The 13,260-nt window shown below is 32.8% G+C and overlaps 2 protein-coding genes across 3 annotated transcripts; both read right to left on the reverse strand.

Moving 5' to 3' along the window:
• Positions 1–4,761: 4,761 nt before the first annotated feature.
• On the reverse strand, positions 4,762–7,763 carry LOC145011103 (uncharacterized). The gene has a single exon (XM_078969735.1). It carries the CDS (start codon positions 7,625–7,627, stop codon positions 4,916–4,918), a length of 2,712 nt encoding a protein of 903 aa, XP_078825861.1. The 5' UTR covers positions 7,628–7,763; the 3' UTR covers positions 4,762–4,915.
• Positions 7,764–8,092: 329 nt separating this feature from the next.
• On the reverse strand, positions 8,093–12,976 carry LOC145011104 (obscurin-like protein). Of its 2 annotated transcripts, XM_078969737.1 has the most exons (6): positions 12,481–12,976; positions 10,639–12,394; positions 10,404–10,548; positions 9,652–9,796; positions 9,335–9,577; positions 8,093–8,525 (listed from the first exon to the last, which is right to left on the reverse strand). In XM_078969737.1, the coding sequence occupies exons 2-6, from the start codon at positions 12,242–12,244 to the stop codon at positions 8,250–8,252; spliced, it is 2,415 nt and encodes an 804-aa protein (XP_078825863.1). In that variant the 5' UTR covers positions 12,245–12,394; positions 12,481–12,976; the 3' UTR covers positions 8,093–8,249. The 2 variants fall into 2 exon arrangements, with proteins under 2 accessions (XP_078825863.1, XP_078825862.1); XM_078969736.1 differs by having other exon boundaries at positions 10,639–12,976.
• Positions 12,977–13,260: the final 284 nt, after the last annotated feature.

Consider the following 13,260-nt stretch of genomic DNA (forward strand, 5'->3'; position numbering starts at 1 on the left):
AAAAAGGGGTATTTAGAAGATAATGGTCTTTGTGGTAATTATCTTGGTCTGGTTATGTGTTGGTAGTATGCTATGTGTATGGTAGGGATTAGTTTCCCTGACAGTGGTCCATAGGACCCAAGGGTAGGTCAGTACCCGAATATGCCTTAATGTATGCTTATATCTGTTGATTGTATGTTAGTAGCAGGGGGTGAAATAGTCCCCAGTTACCGGTTGAAAAATACCGATGATGGTTATCGGTTGAAAGATACCGATGTTGTTTACCAGTTGAAAGATACCGATGAAGGCTACCGGTTGAAAGATACCGATGAAGGTTACCGGTTGAAAGATACCGATGATATTGTATGGTATGTGGTATGATGGGGGAACTCACTAAGCTTTGTGGTTACAGTTTTGATTTTGGTTTTGGTTTCAGGTACCTCTTCGTCAAAGGGGAAAGTGTCGGCGGCATAGCAGCGCATCACACACACGCACATGTTTCCGCAAGAAGTTTTTGGGAATGTACTATGATTTTCTATACTTTTGATGTTATGGTTTGAAATACAACATTATGATTTTGTAATGAATATTCATTGACAATGTCTTGGTAAAAATGTTTGTTAAACGCGTTAATTAAAAAACGAAATTTTTTGCCTTGAAATTTGAGTCGTTACATTGATCTTCCTGGATCTTCTATAGAGGTGTACATAGTTTATCAACTTTTTGACTTTCAATTCTCGGTATGTATAATGGTTACCTACTTTCTCAATTGCCTTTTCTCATGTCATTAGAAAATAGATAAATAATTTTTTTATATTTTGTGAAGTTTAATAATTGTGAAGTGCAGATTTATAATGTGTTTTTTTAATGTTTTTTTCTTGTGGTGGTGGTGTGGTGGAAGATTTTTTTTCTTAATGTAATAATGTGTACATGGATTAAGATTTTCAGTTTCGTTATATTGTTCTTTTTTTTTTTTTTGCCATGGTGAAATATGTTTGGTTAACTTCATGCCTCACGTCATCAAGGTCAACACTAAAGAGGTAAATTTACCATTTTGACCTTTGAGTTTGTGAGACTTTGAATAATCTTTAATAATTGGTGTTAAAAAATTTATTTTTGAAATAATATTGCAAATTTGTAAATGACATTTGTGATCTTTGGGTTCTTCAAGTCGGATAATTTGGATCGTGACAATTTACTTATCTAGATAGGATTTTTTTATTTTAGTTAAAAAAAACCTTCATTAATTTATGTTGTTGATAGAATATATTTTATATTTTCTCTACGATTACGATTGTATCTACCAAAAAAAAACACAAGACTTGATACAACATTAGAAAAATACACAACTAAATCCAAGAACTAACATCACAATTTCCTTATTTGTTTGCAATATCATCATACATCTAATTATATATGTTACAACGTTGCACCTTCAACCTATGTGTTATTAATATCGATGTAATTTCATTTCTTACCCGTAATAGAATTATACTTTTATTTTCTTCCCAAATTACCCTCTACACAAATTACGACAAGGATACATACAAAAGCACACGTGATTGAAGCTGTAGATGCATGTAAAAAGTACGTTTTTATTTTATTTTTTAGACAAGATCACATTGAAGTTGTACACGCATGTATAAATAATGAAGAACCAAAACTGCAAAATGATGACCAACCATCTCTTGAATGTATAAATTTGATGGGTTATAACCCAATATTGCAAAAAATATGAAATTTAACTTTCATTTAATTGTTGATTATAAGAATATCTTCTATTGTCTTTTTCTTATTTATTCTTTTATATTGATAATTCATGTATATAAAGAGGAAAATCTTTACCTTTTGGTTGTTAGCACATTATATTTTAGATGATCATAAAAATACCTGCATTACTTTTCGTTGATTGTGTTTAGCATGAGCCTCAAACTTTTCTAATATATATATATATATATATATATATATATATATATATATATATATATATATATATATATATATATATATATATATATTCATACGAAACTAATCAAAAAATAAAAAACAACAATTATGATAATTTATAGCCATTATATTTTTTAACTTAATTATAAAAAAATATAATTTGGATATTATAATATAAATAAAAAATATATAAAATAGTGATTACAAACTAAAATTATAAAATTATAAACATTATATAAAAATTAATTAATAATAGATAAAAAAAGAAAATGTTGATGTAAAGTGCAGGATCCTATAACGTCTAGGCTAGAGGGATTGATAACACTCATAGTATCTTGCTACATCGTATTTTTGAATGACACCTTATTTTTTTTTTTATCTTAGCACCTAATTTTTAACATATGATAGGGAGTGATAACACTCCTAGCATTTTTTATTATTATATTTTTTTTTTCAAAATTAAAAAATAACAATGAAACCTTCGAATTTTAAAAGGGGGCCTCATTTCCCAAATATCATAAAGAATATAAAATTTCATAAATATTCATATCAAATTCTTTCTGTTGGAGATCCATGGGCAAGTTGGTAATTTTAACTTGTAAAACTTATTCACAATATATATAACTAGGTTATAACCGTAGATACTACGGGTGAGAAATTTAAGAATAAGTTCAATTAAATTATAACTTAATTATTAAAAAATGTTTTGTCTTTAATTTAATGTAAAATAATTAGTTACTTTGGAAAAATTAATAATTTACACATTTATATAATTTATCTTTAATTTAAAAACGTAATTTTATAACATATGAGTCTAATTAATATTTAATATTTATTTAGGATGTTATTTAGAAAAAAACATTAAAATATTTCATATGTATAATGATAAGTAAAATTAAGTTAAATCTACTAATAACATTGTTAGGAAATAATATATATAATGGTTTTTTAAAATTTAAATTAATTTTAATATAAAGTGAAATATATATACATACGCATGTTATAGTATCCAATATCCTCATACACTTTCCTCAAACATACCAATAACCCTAGACGATTTCATTTCTCTGGCACAACACACATAGACATTGTTTGTTCTGTATTTTTCAATCTAGACTCAAGCTCGGTCTCCATCGATTGAAGATCAGAAGCAAATAATTAAGGTTTTGTATTTGAAACAAATTAGATCCATGGGCAAGTTGGTAATTTTAACCTGTAAAACCTATTCACAATATACATAATTTGCACACAGCTAGCAAAATTTGGGCTTTTTTTCTGTCTTTCGTGTTTGGGGCAACTAAGCTCATAACAAGGCCTGCTTCTTCTCAAACCATCGGAGAAAAAAAGAGGAGAAACAACAAGCAATCGAAAAAGAGAAATTAAGAGAGAAATCAGAGGAAGGAGGGTTTTTTGCTTTTTCCGATGCATTCCATGAAGAATGTCAAGATGTTAGTTAAGTGTGTGTTTGTTACAGATTCTATTAGAGAGTTAATCCGTTGACTTTATTGTTGACTCTCTTTCTATGTGTATATATTGATCAGGGTCTGTAACCATTAGTTCATAATAATGAGAACACACTTGACATTTCTCTCTCTTTTACTTTCTCAATCTCTGTTTCTCCTTTATTTCTTCCCTAAATTGATTGAAAACACAATCAATTTCTTTCTTTAGTTAGGTCAAACAAAATCCCCAGTTTCTAGCTTTGAATATTGTGATTTTTTCTTTTGAAATAGCGACAAATATCACACAATTTCATGTTTCAAACATCACGAATTTTGTTTCTACTCAATTGGATGGAGAGAATTATCTAGTGTGGCGACATCAATTCAAAACTATACTTCAAACCATGGATCTGGAGACATACATTGATTCGGATATTTCTCCACCTGCATCTACTTCACTAAATTTCATCACATGGAAAAAGATGGATGGATATGTTCAAGCATGTATTTAACGCCATTCTTCATGTCTCTGTTGCTCCCATGGCGATTGGAATCAAAACCGCAGCAGAAATTTGGAAATTACTTGAAACTTCATATTTACAGTAGGCTTTTGCAAAGAAATCTCAATTGAGAAGTGAGTTACAGAGTATATCTCAAGGTGAAACTTTCTATCAGCTCATATTGTGATAAAATAAAGATTCTTCATGAGCAATTCAAATCAGTAGGTGATCTAGTATCGGAATCAGATCTTGTTCTTCATTGTCTCCATGGTCTTAATTTTGCATTTGATAATTTTGTTATGATGATTGAAAACAATGATACCCCACCTTGTTTTGCCACATTCCGATCAAAAAGAGCAGATGAGATACATACAGATTAACACAGTGACACCCTAATTAGAAGTGTTTGAAGCAAAACCAGAAACAAATAAATGTAGAAATGAATAAATAAATAGCTAGTCATATACCCGATTCTTGTTGGAGATAACCATGAAGAAATGACAAGATGGAGAGATAATTCTATGTTCAAAAGCGTGAAATTCTTTATTAATCACACCAACAGCATTTACAGTTGATAGACAGACATTTATATCTGTGAAACCATCACAACAGTTCATACATGACAGTTATATCCTATATTAACCAACATAACAGTTAAATAACTAACCTATAACTAGTTAACTATCACTTATAATATTCTAGTCTAGCTTATAACTTTAACAATTCTTACTTGGTGTGATATAAATGAAAAGGGACCAATTAAGCAGTGGCAGCAAGAGATCCAGAAAGAGAGAGCAGGATATTTCCGGTTGAAATCCTACTGCTCATGGATTTTGCGAATTCCAAACAGATGCAATTCCCTAATCTAACAACTTCATCTTACACAAACACCGAATCCAAAAAATTCAAAATTTAAACAACACTTATATTACAAATTTCATACAAATATAAAATCTATATAGTATTAAGCATAAGTACAATATCAGTACTAAAAAGCAAAATATCTTTGATGATATATATTCAAGAATTATTTGCATTCAAGAGTATCTATGTGGTTTCTCTTCCTCTCTTCTGCTTGGTAAATCTTACCACAACTGCAACATATATTTTGTCCACAGTTTCATCAGCAAACATGAAAAGCTTGTGTCTCCAGTGCTTCTTGAACAACAAAACTCCAATAACACACCAAAACCCTGTTGCAAACCCACTCATTATGTCCACATAAAACCATATCTTCATCGGCTCATTAGCTGCTTCATATTTCTTCTTGCTTCTTGTTGATGATGGGTCTTTGTGATTTGAGCAATTCTTCAGCAATGGAGCTCCACAAAGATCTTTGTTCCCATTGTATATTGATGGATCAGTAAGGGTCTGCAACTGACGACCTGTTGGAATTCGTCCTATCAAGTTGTTGTGTGACAAATTCAAATGACTCAAAAAAGTCAAAGCTGCCATGCTTGGAGGGATCATCCCGGTCAACTTGTTTCCAGATAAATCGAGAGATTCTAACCTCGTCATGTTCCCAATGTTTTCTGGAATCATCCCACTGAGATGATTATTTGACAAATTCAGACCAATTAGCATAGAAAGTGCTGTGAGCTTGACTGGAATTTCTCCTACAAGTTTATTGCTCGAAAGGTCCATGTTGAAAACTATATCCCAAGTTTTTGTATATTCAAGATCAACACCTTTCAGGACCTGAATCACATTCTTATCTGAACTGAGGGTGGCATTACCCAAATTAACTGGGCTACTCTCAACCATGGCCTTCAACTCTCCTAGACAATGAGGTATGCTTCCCGTTAGGAAATTGTATGCAACATCTAAAATTTGAAGAGATGAAATTTTGCACAAGGATCGAGGTATACTTCCGGTGAAGTTATTCTTGTGTAACCTAAAAACTACCAAAGATCCAAGTTTTTCTCCTATCGATGCAGGTATAATTCCAGACAATTCGTTATCTCCCACATCTAAAACTCTTAAAGCTCCTAAATTCCCCGATTCCCAAGGAAGTTCACCAATAAGGTTATTGTCATTCAGTTGTAACCAAACTAATGAAGAATTAAGAGTTATAGAGTTTGGGATGACGCCAGACAACCGATTTGAGCTAAATATCATGGTAAGCAACCGTTGTAGATTCTCGAGACACTTTGGAATTTTCCCAGTTAACCTATTTCTGGATATATCAAGATATCTCAAATCTGTCCTTCTGCACAATGACCTTGGAATCGACTCATTGAATAGGTTATTTCCCAGAAATAATGCATTGTTAAGTCCATAGTCAAACACATCAACATTTACCCCATTGGGAAGGTTTGTCAAAGGTCCAGTGAGTTTGTTGTGAGAGAGGTCTAAGAAAGGAATGATGGGCATCTTCCGCAACCATGTCGGCAGAGGTCCCGAAATTGAAGTATTAGACAACACTAACTCCTCAAGTTTCCTTTGATTATGAAGCCATTGTGGAAATTCATTTCCGATATTGCAAGAATTGAGTCGAAGAGTTACCAATTGGAATGGAGGTATCCACTCATGTGAAATATTAAAGGTCAACTTCGTATTAGAAGAAGTATCCAAGTGCTTCAACATCGAAAGGTTAGCAAAATAGGCTTCAAAAATTACTCCTTCCAAGGAATTGTTTGAGATATCTAGATACTGGAGTTTGTCAAGTTTCCTAAAGGAAACTGGAATAGTCCCATTTAGCAAGTTTGAATGCACAGAAATTGCTTGTAATGAAACAAGTCTTCCTATATTTGTTGGTATGTGACCCATTAACGAATTGGATTCTAGATAAAGTTTGGTCAAAGCTGCTAATTTTCCAAAGGATTCCGGAATTGAACCACTTAATTGATTAAAAGAAAGGTCAAGTTTCGTAAGATTCCCAAAGAATGTTGGAATAGGACCCGTCAAATGGTTATGAGATAGATCTAATACTTCTAAAGTTCTTAATCTTGCTAGAGATTTGAGGATTGGACCTTTGAGAGAATTGAAGCCAAGATCCAGGTGTTTGATGTTGGACACTATTCTACTCGAATTAAGAAAAGAACCAAAAAGTCCACAATTCGACAAACTTAACTCTTTTAACGAAGGAATCATGTAAAGCATCATGTCCCAGTTATGAGCTCCACTAAGATTTAATGAATTCAAATCAAGAAGCTCGAGGGACAAAAGGCCAAAAGTCCATGCCATATCACTTGCCATCAACTCTTCGTTTGAACTGAGATCAAGAATCTTTAAATTAGAAAGGTTTCCAATGTGATGAGGAACAATACCTTGAATAAATGTATTAGAGAGATTAAGGTAAGTCAGTTGGTTTAAAGATCCAATGAACTCGGGAATCTGGCTTCCAATAAAATAATTCCCACTCAAGTCTAGGTGTCTTAGATGCCTTAATTCTACAAGAGAAGAATTTACCTCATATCCAACCAAGTAGTTGCCATCAGAATCAAAGGAGTAGGATGAACCAGACTCATATTTCTCAAAAGATACAATTGCAATGTCTCCTCTGAGATGCAGCCTTTCAACATGTCCAGTGACACCATTACAATGAATTCTTTCCCACAAGCAACAGTCATTGCCAACCCATGATGACAACATTTTAGACTCATCTCCAACGCTCTCTTTGAACTTGAGAAGAGCAAGTCGCTCTTGCTCAAAGCAAACGACACTGATGTTTCCAACACCTAAACATGTATATGCATTTGCAACCAAAAAAATAGTTACAAAAATGAGAGAAAGCCCCAAACATCTCCAATTCCCCATTGTCAACTGAAACTCGGTTTGATTCAGAGAAAGAAATTGAAGTGGAAAGACTGGTAGTAGCTGGTTATAAAGCAGAAATGAAGAGCTACTTAATTCTTGTCATTAATGACTTGGAAGACTTGTGTACGAATGGACAATTTGTATCTACAACTACAAAGTCAAACTTGCTCTTTTGTCCAGAGCTAAGTTTCTTTTTCTCTTGATCAAAATAAGTGGTTTACAAATTACAATAGATACGACTTGGTCAAACGTGTTCTTTTGTCCATGTTAAATTAAATCCATTAACGGTTGTGGTTGACCGTTACATTTTTGAAATTAAATGAAAGATGGATGACAGGTGTTAAAGCTGTAAACAACAAAAATACAAAATCGTCCTTATCAATTATCATCCATACATATGTATATATACAAATGTTTAATCTGACATATCTTTAATCTAATTAACTATATAAATTTAGTAAAGCATATTTAACTTTGAACATTATTTAGTATAATCATATTATTACCCAAACCCAACCCTAAAGGTAGTGTGTGATTAAGAGTTATGAAGAGGAAGGAAACTAAAGGTGTAAATCTAAACTAATAAACTAATTCATATGTCACAACAACATAACAATCAGGTTTACATTCGTGCAAAGATCCTATTTAACCCAAACAATCTGCCCTTATTCCAAATGATAGCACTAGATTTTTCATGCTTCCTTTGTCCTCCTCCTTTGATTGTAGCTTGAGAAGAGAGATAAGATAAAGACTGCACCCAAGAAACAAGTGTTGGTTTCCGTGTCACATCGTCTGAATCAGCAACTTGAGCAAATAAGTCATTCAGCACCATATTTTGTCCATCTTCAGGAAGCTCCACAACCAGTTGTGCTAAAAGCTTCATCAAACTTGGCAACACCTGAACAACATAACAATAACAGATGCCATTAAACCCTTGAATTTTATAAGTTTTGGTTAAAAAGATAAGGGTTAATCTCATCAAAAGGCCTTATATTTTGTGTTTTTTTTCGGATTAAACCTCAACTTTATTATTTTCCTTGAAAAGACCTTACATTTTTTCATTTTTTTCAATCTGGCCCTTTTAGTCATTTTTTTCCAGGTTAATCTCATAAAGACATTATATTTTATGTTTTTTCGAGACTAAACCTCAACTTTATTTTTTTCGTGAAAGAAACCTCGTATTTTTTTTCAGTTTTTCCGAAAAAAACCCTCAAGTTTGCTTTTTTTTTTTTCCGGCAAAAAACCCTCAACTTTCAAACTGTCTCAGAAAAAACCCTCAACTTTATTAGTTTCGGACGTAAAAACCCTCACATTTTACAAGATTTATCCGAAAAAATGACTAAAATAGATCGAAAAAAAATGAAAAAATGTAAGTTCTTTTTCACGAAAAAAATAAAGTTGAGGTTTAATTCGGAAAAAAGACAAAATATAAGGTCTTTTTTGAGATTAACCCTTTTTTTTCCAAAAAAAAACTTGTAAATGTGAGGGTTTTTTTTAAAAAAACTAAAAAGAATTGAGGGTTTTTCAGAAACAGTTAGAGAGTTGAGGGTTTTTTCGGAAAAAAACACAAAGTTGAGGGTCTTTTCGGAAAAATGATAAAGTACAAGCTTTTTTTCAGGAAAAAAATAAGGATGAGGTTTAATTTGTAAAAAACTCAAAATAGAAGGTCTTTTATGAGATTAACCCAAAAGATAATCAAATTAATACCTGTATATCAACCAGTGAGAGAAGTCTGAGAAGTAAATCTAGAAGCTTCTTACATGGCTCTAACTCATCGTGTAAATCATTCCATGAATTTGGCTCTTTTGGGAATTCACTACAAAGACTACTTGCTTTTTCCACTAGACAATGAACAGAGTAAAATATACAAGGACTTCCAGCAGGAAGATACCTAACCAATGCTGCAACTCCAGATGCCATTCCTTCAAATGGTGTTACACCAGGATACCCCTAAATATTAATCAAATTAAATAAAGAATCAAGAATCAGTGAGTTTAGAACTTTAAAAAGTTGGATTTGGATACCTCTAAAGATCTCTGCATGTAATAGTAAACAAGTTGTTCCTTCAACGAAACACGTTCATCATCATAATCTTTCCCAGAAGAAATGAAAGCTACAAATGTTGAATGTGAGGCTCGAGTCACTTTTCCATTTGGATGTCCCATGTATCTATTTTTTTTTTTTTTAAAAGTTAAGTAAATCGTATCTAAAAGTATCACTAAATTCTTCATAGGGCATAATCTGTAAATTTTATATCAGGCAAGGAGCATTTTTTTTAACAAATGGACCATTTGCTGTTAAAAAAATTCAGCACAGGGACCTTTTCTGTAAATTATAGGGGCAGTTTTGTAATTTATTTTCTATAAAGGGACCAAACCTGCCAACATATGAAAATATTGTGGCAAAAATGTCAAACCCAAAGCGTATACTATTTAAACACATCGACCATTTGTGTAAAAAATACTGCACAGGGACCTTAATAGTAAATTACAGGGACATCTTTTGTAATTTATTTTCTACACAGAGACTAAACCTGCCAACATACGAAATTCAAATTTGAGTGAGTGAAAGTGATATTTTACAAAGTAGAAGGGCAGAAAGTGCCATTCTACAAAGTAAGGGCAAAAAATGCCAAGATGCGAAAGTCCAGGGACCAAATCTACCCACATAAGAAAGTTTCGTGACCAAAGTCTAAAACCTAAAACTATACTAATCCTACCCAAGTTTTCTTTTTATTTATATATAATAATAATAATAATTTAAATATCCAGGATACAAAAATAGAATGGGAGCAACAGTTTTTCTGAAAACTGAAGATGGAATGTATTCAGCACAAGTCGGAATCACACGCAAATAGAATAAGATTCTAGAAGTTTGCATTTCATCTTTACACCAAGTAAACTCCATTTTGTTGGAAGAAACTGCAACCCAAATAAATATAAAATAAGGGGAAAAATGTAAATATGTTGTTATTATGGGTAAAGAAATGTAAATATAAAGTTATAAACTACCATGAACTTTTGTCAAGTCACCATATGAAGGAATGGACTCAACAAATGAAACACAAGCAGCTTCATTTTCTTGAACACTTCCAGCAACACCTCTAATTGTATCCATGTATTCAGACAAACGCATTCTCCGAAAATACTCCAAACAAGAAAATGAAATTAATATTTTTACTGATATATCAAGTTGAATTTCTTTAGGAATATTCGGGACTAATTTCTGTTTAGTAACAGCTAAAGAGAAGAACACCACCATAAGAAAAGCTGACTCGGTTATCTTCTCCAAATCTTGGAGTAACTCTTCATCTTTTCCCTTGAGAAATAACGCCACCTGGCGATGTGACATGTAAACATCTTGACAGAAGTCCCATATAAGATTCTCAACTTTATTCTTACTGAGTTCATTAGCTTGAGCATATTGTTTGCAAAAAACACTGGTTATCACTCCTGCCTCTTTGAAAATGACACTTTGTAGGTGTTCTTTAACTTCATGATTTCCTTTGTTACCAGAATTCATGTAAATGTGTGTGTAAAACCGTTTTAGAGGAAGGATTTCAGTCAATATTGCTGAGGTGAGACATAAAAGAAGAGAATGTTTCTCTCTAGAGAAAACATCACCACTTCTAGCTAAAGCTAATGATATGCATTGTAAAAGAACACTATCGTTTCCATTTATGGAAACGTATTCAGTTGCAATGATTTCAAGTCGTTTTTCAGCAGAGCTTCTTAATTCCATGAGACCTGAAGATATTGACCTATTGGAAGCTCTTAATGCTCCTGCTGCCCCCATGACAATAGAAAATGAAGCATATTGTGATTTGTGGGATTCTAGAATCTCTCTTGAAAAGATGATGATTTTCTCGTGTGATTGGATACAATTGTAGAGAACCCATTCAACAAGATGTAAGATCATTAGACCATGTTGTACACTACTTGAAGGGCCTCCTTCTTTATTCCAAATTCCAAATAAGGTATCAAGAATTCGAATAAAGTGAATACTCCCTGAAGAAGATAGAGCATACCCTATTCCAGAAAGTACACTTGGAACAAGATCATCAAATAAAGAAACCAACTTGTATTCTTCCTCCATGATTTTACAGAAGAAATCAAGGCACTGTGTTCTTTTGTTTTCGGGTATTGAGGGGATGAAAGAAAAAGCACCAAGAAGAAGAAGGAATTCAGTGAAGAATAAAGAGCTTTTATTGGTCACAGATTGAGATGAAAATAGTTGAAAGAGGACATTGATGGAAGAATTAATAAACAAAGGAGAGGGTTTAGACGATTTTCTAACCCATATGTATAAAAGCCTGAGAAAGAGAGGGTATGATTCAGAAGGTAGAGATAGGTCTGGTGATGATAGAATAGCGAGTATAAGCTTAACTTGTGGATCTGCGACATAAAGGGCAATTCCGGAATTTAAGAGAGTGTGTAACGATTGGTAGTGTTGCTGAGTGAATGATTTTTGTTGGAGGGATTCCCTAAGATCAGCCCATGCTTGGATGATGGCTCGAGCTGATTGGGGTGTAGAATTTGTAGAGTTGGTATTGCTGATAGTGCCACTGTTGGCTTTAAGCCATTCTTCAAGAAAGAATGTTTGAGCTTGTTTCGCCATTGTAGAAACTTCACCTACACCTCGGAATTTATAAGTTTGTTAACTCAATTCAGTGAGGGGTTTCTTTCCATCCCTAGAACAGATTCATATTACGTCTGTGTTGATTCAAATTTCAACATGGATAAACGTCATAAATGGAACATATAAACCCTAGAACCATGAAATTAAGCAGTTAAGAGTATGGAGAAGGGGCTAGAAACAGATTAATTGTTGAATTACTCAAAAATGAAGATTACCATGTTGAGTAACAATTGAGTAATCAGCAGCAGAGAGGTTAATAAACCAATCCCATTCAGCGCAAAGCTTCAAAAGTGTAGCAGCACAATTTAAAGTGGAAGAAATAGAAGAATTATTTTTAGGAGAAACGACACTGAATTGACTAACGGATAGGGCTAAAAAGTCACGTTTTTTTGAAGGGGCAGAACAGTCTAGATGAAGAAAATATGGGTTTCTTGGATGGTAGATAGACAACAGTAGTCTGATGACCCGAGCCGAATAGTTGAAGGATCCGGATATGAACTAGACGATGGTGGATGAGTCGGGGAGATTGGTGGTGGCTTTGTTGTTGTTGAGGAAGACGAAATCGTGGTTATTGTATTGGGCGGTGGAGGGATGGTGGTTGAACAGGGGAAGATTGAATCTTTAATTTCTTGAAAAGTTGAACTGGTGGTTATGGAGGTCGGAGGAACGGCTGTTGCGAAGGAATATACTGATAAGTGAGAACTTTTAAGAGAGTGTTTAGAGTTGCTTTTCTAAATCCTCCCGGATTTTTTTTTTTTAATTTTTAAATCCTCATAAATCAAAATCTATTTTTTTTATACATCCTTTTCTTTTTCATTTGCACTCATTTTTTACAATTTTACAATTTTTTATTTTCCCATTTTATTATATTTTTCATTCTATTAAATTAAAATTTCATAGTAGTAACATATAGGAATGCAGTTTAAATTTCTTTGTATTCTTTCTGATGTAAGTAAGTGGTAATTGAATAATAGTATTTCCCCAGAAAATCTGAT

This window comes from Lactuca saligna, chromosome 8 (genome assembly GCF_052625555.1).
Source record: "Lactuca saligna cultivar CGN05327 chromosome 8, ASM5262555v1, whole genome shotgun sequence".
Classification (NCBI taxonomy): Eukaryota; Viridiplantae; Streptophyta; class Magnoliopsida; order Asterales; family Asteraceae; genus Lactuca; species Lactuca saligna.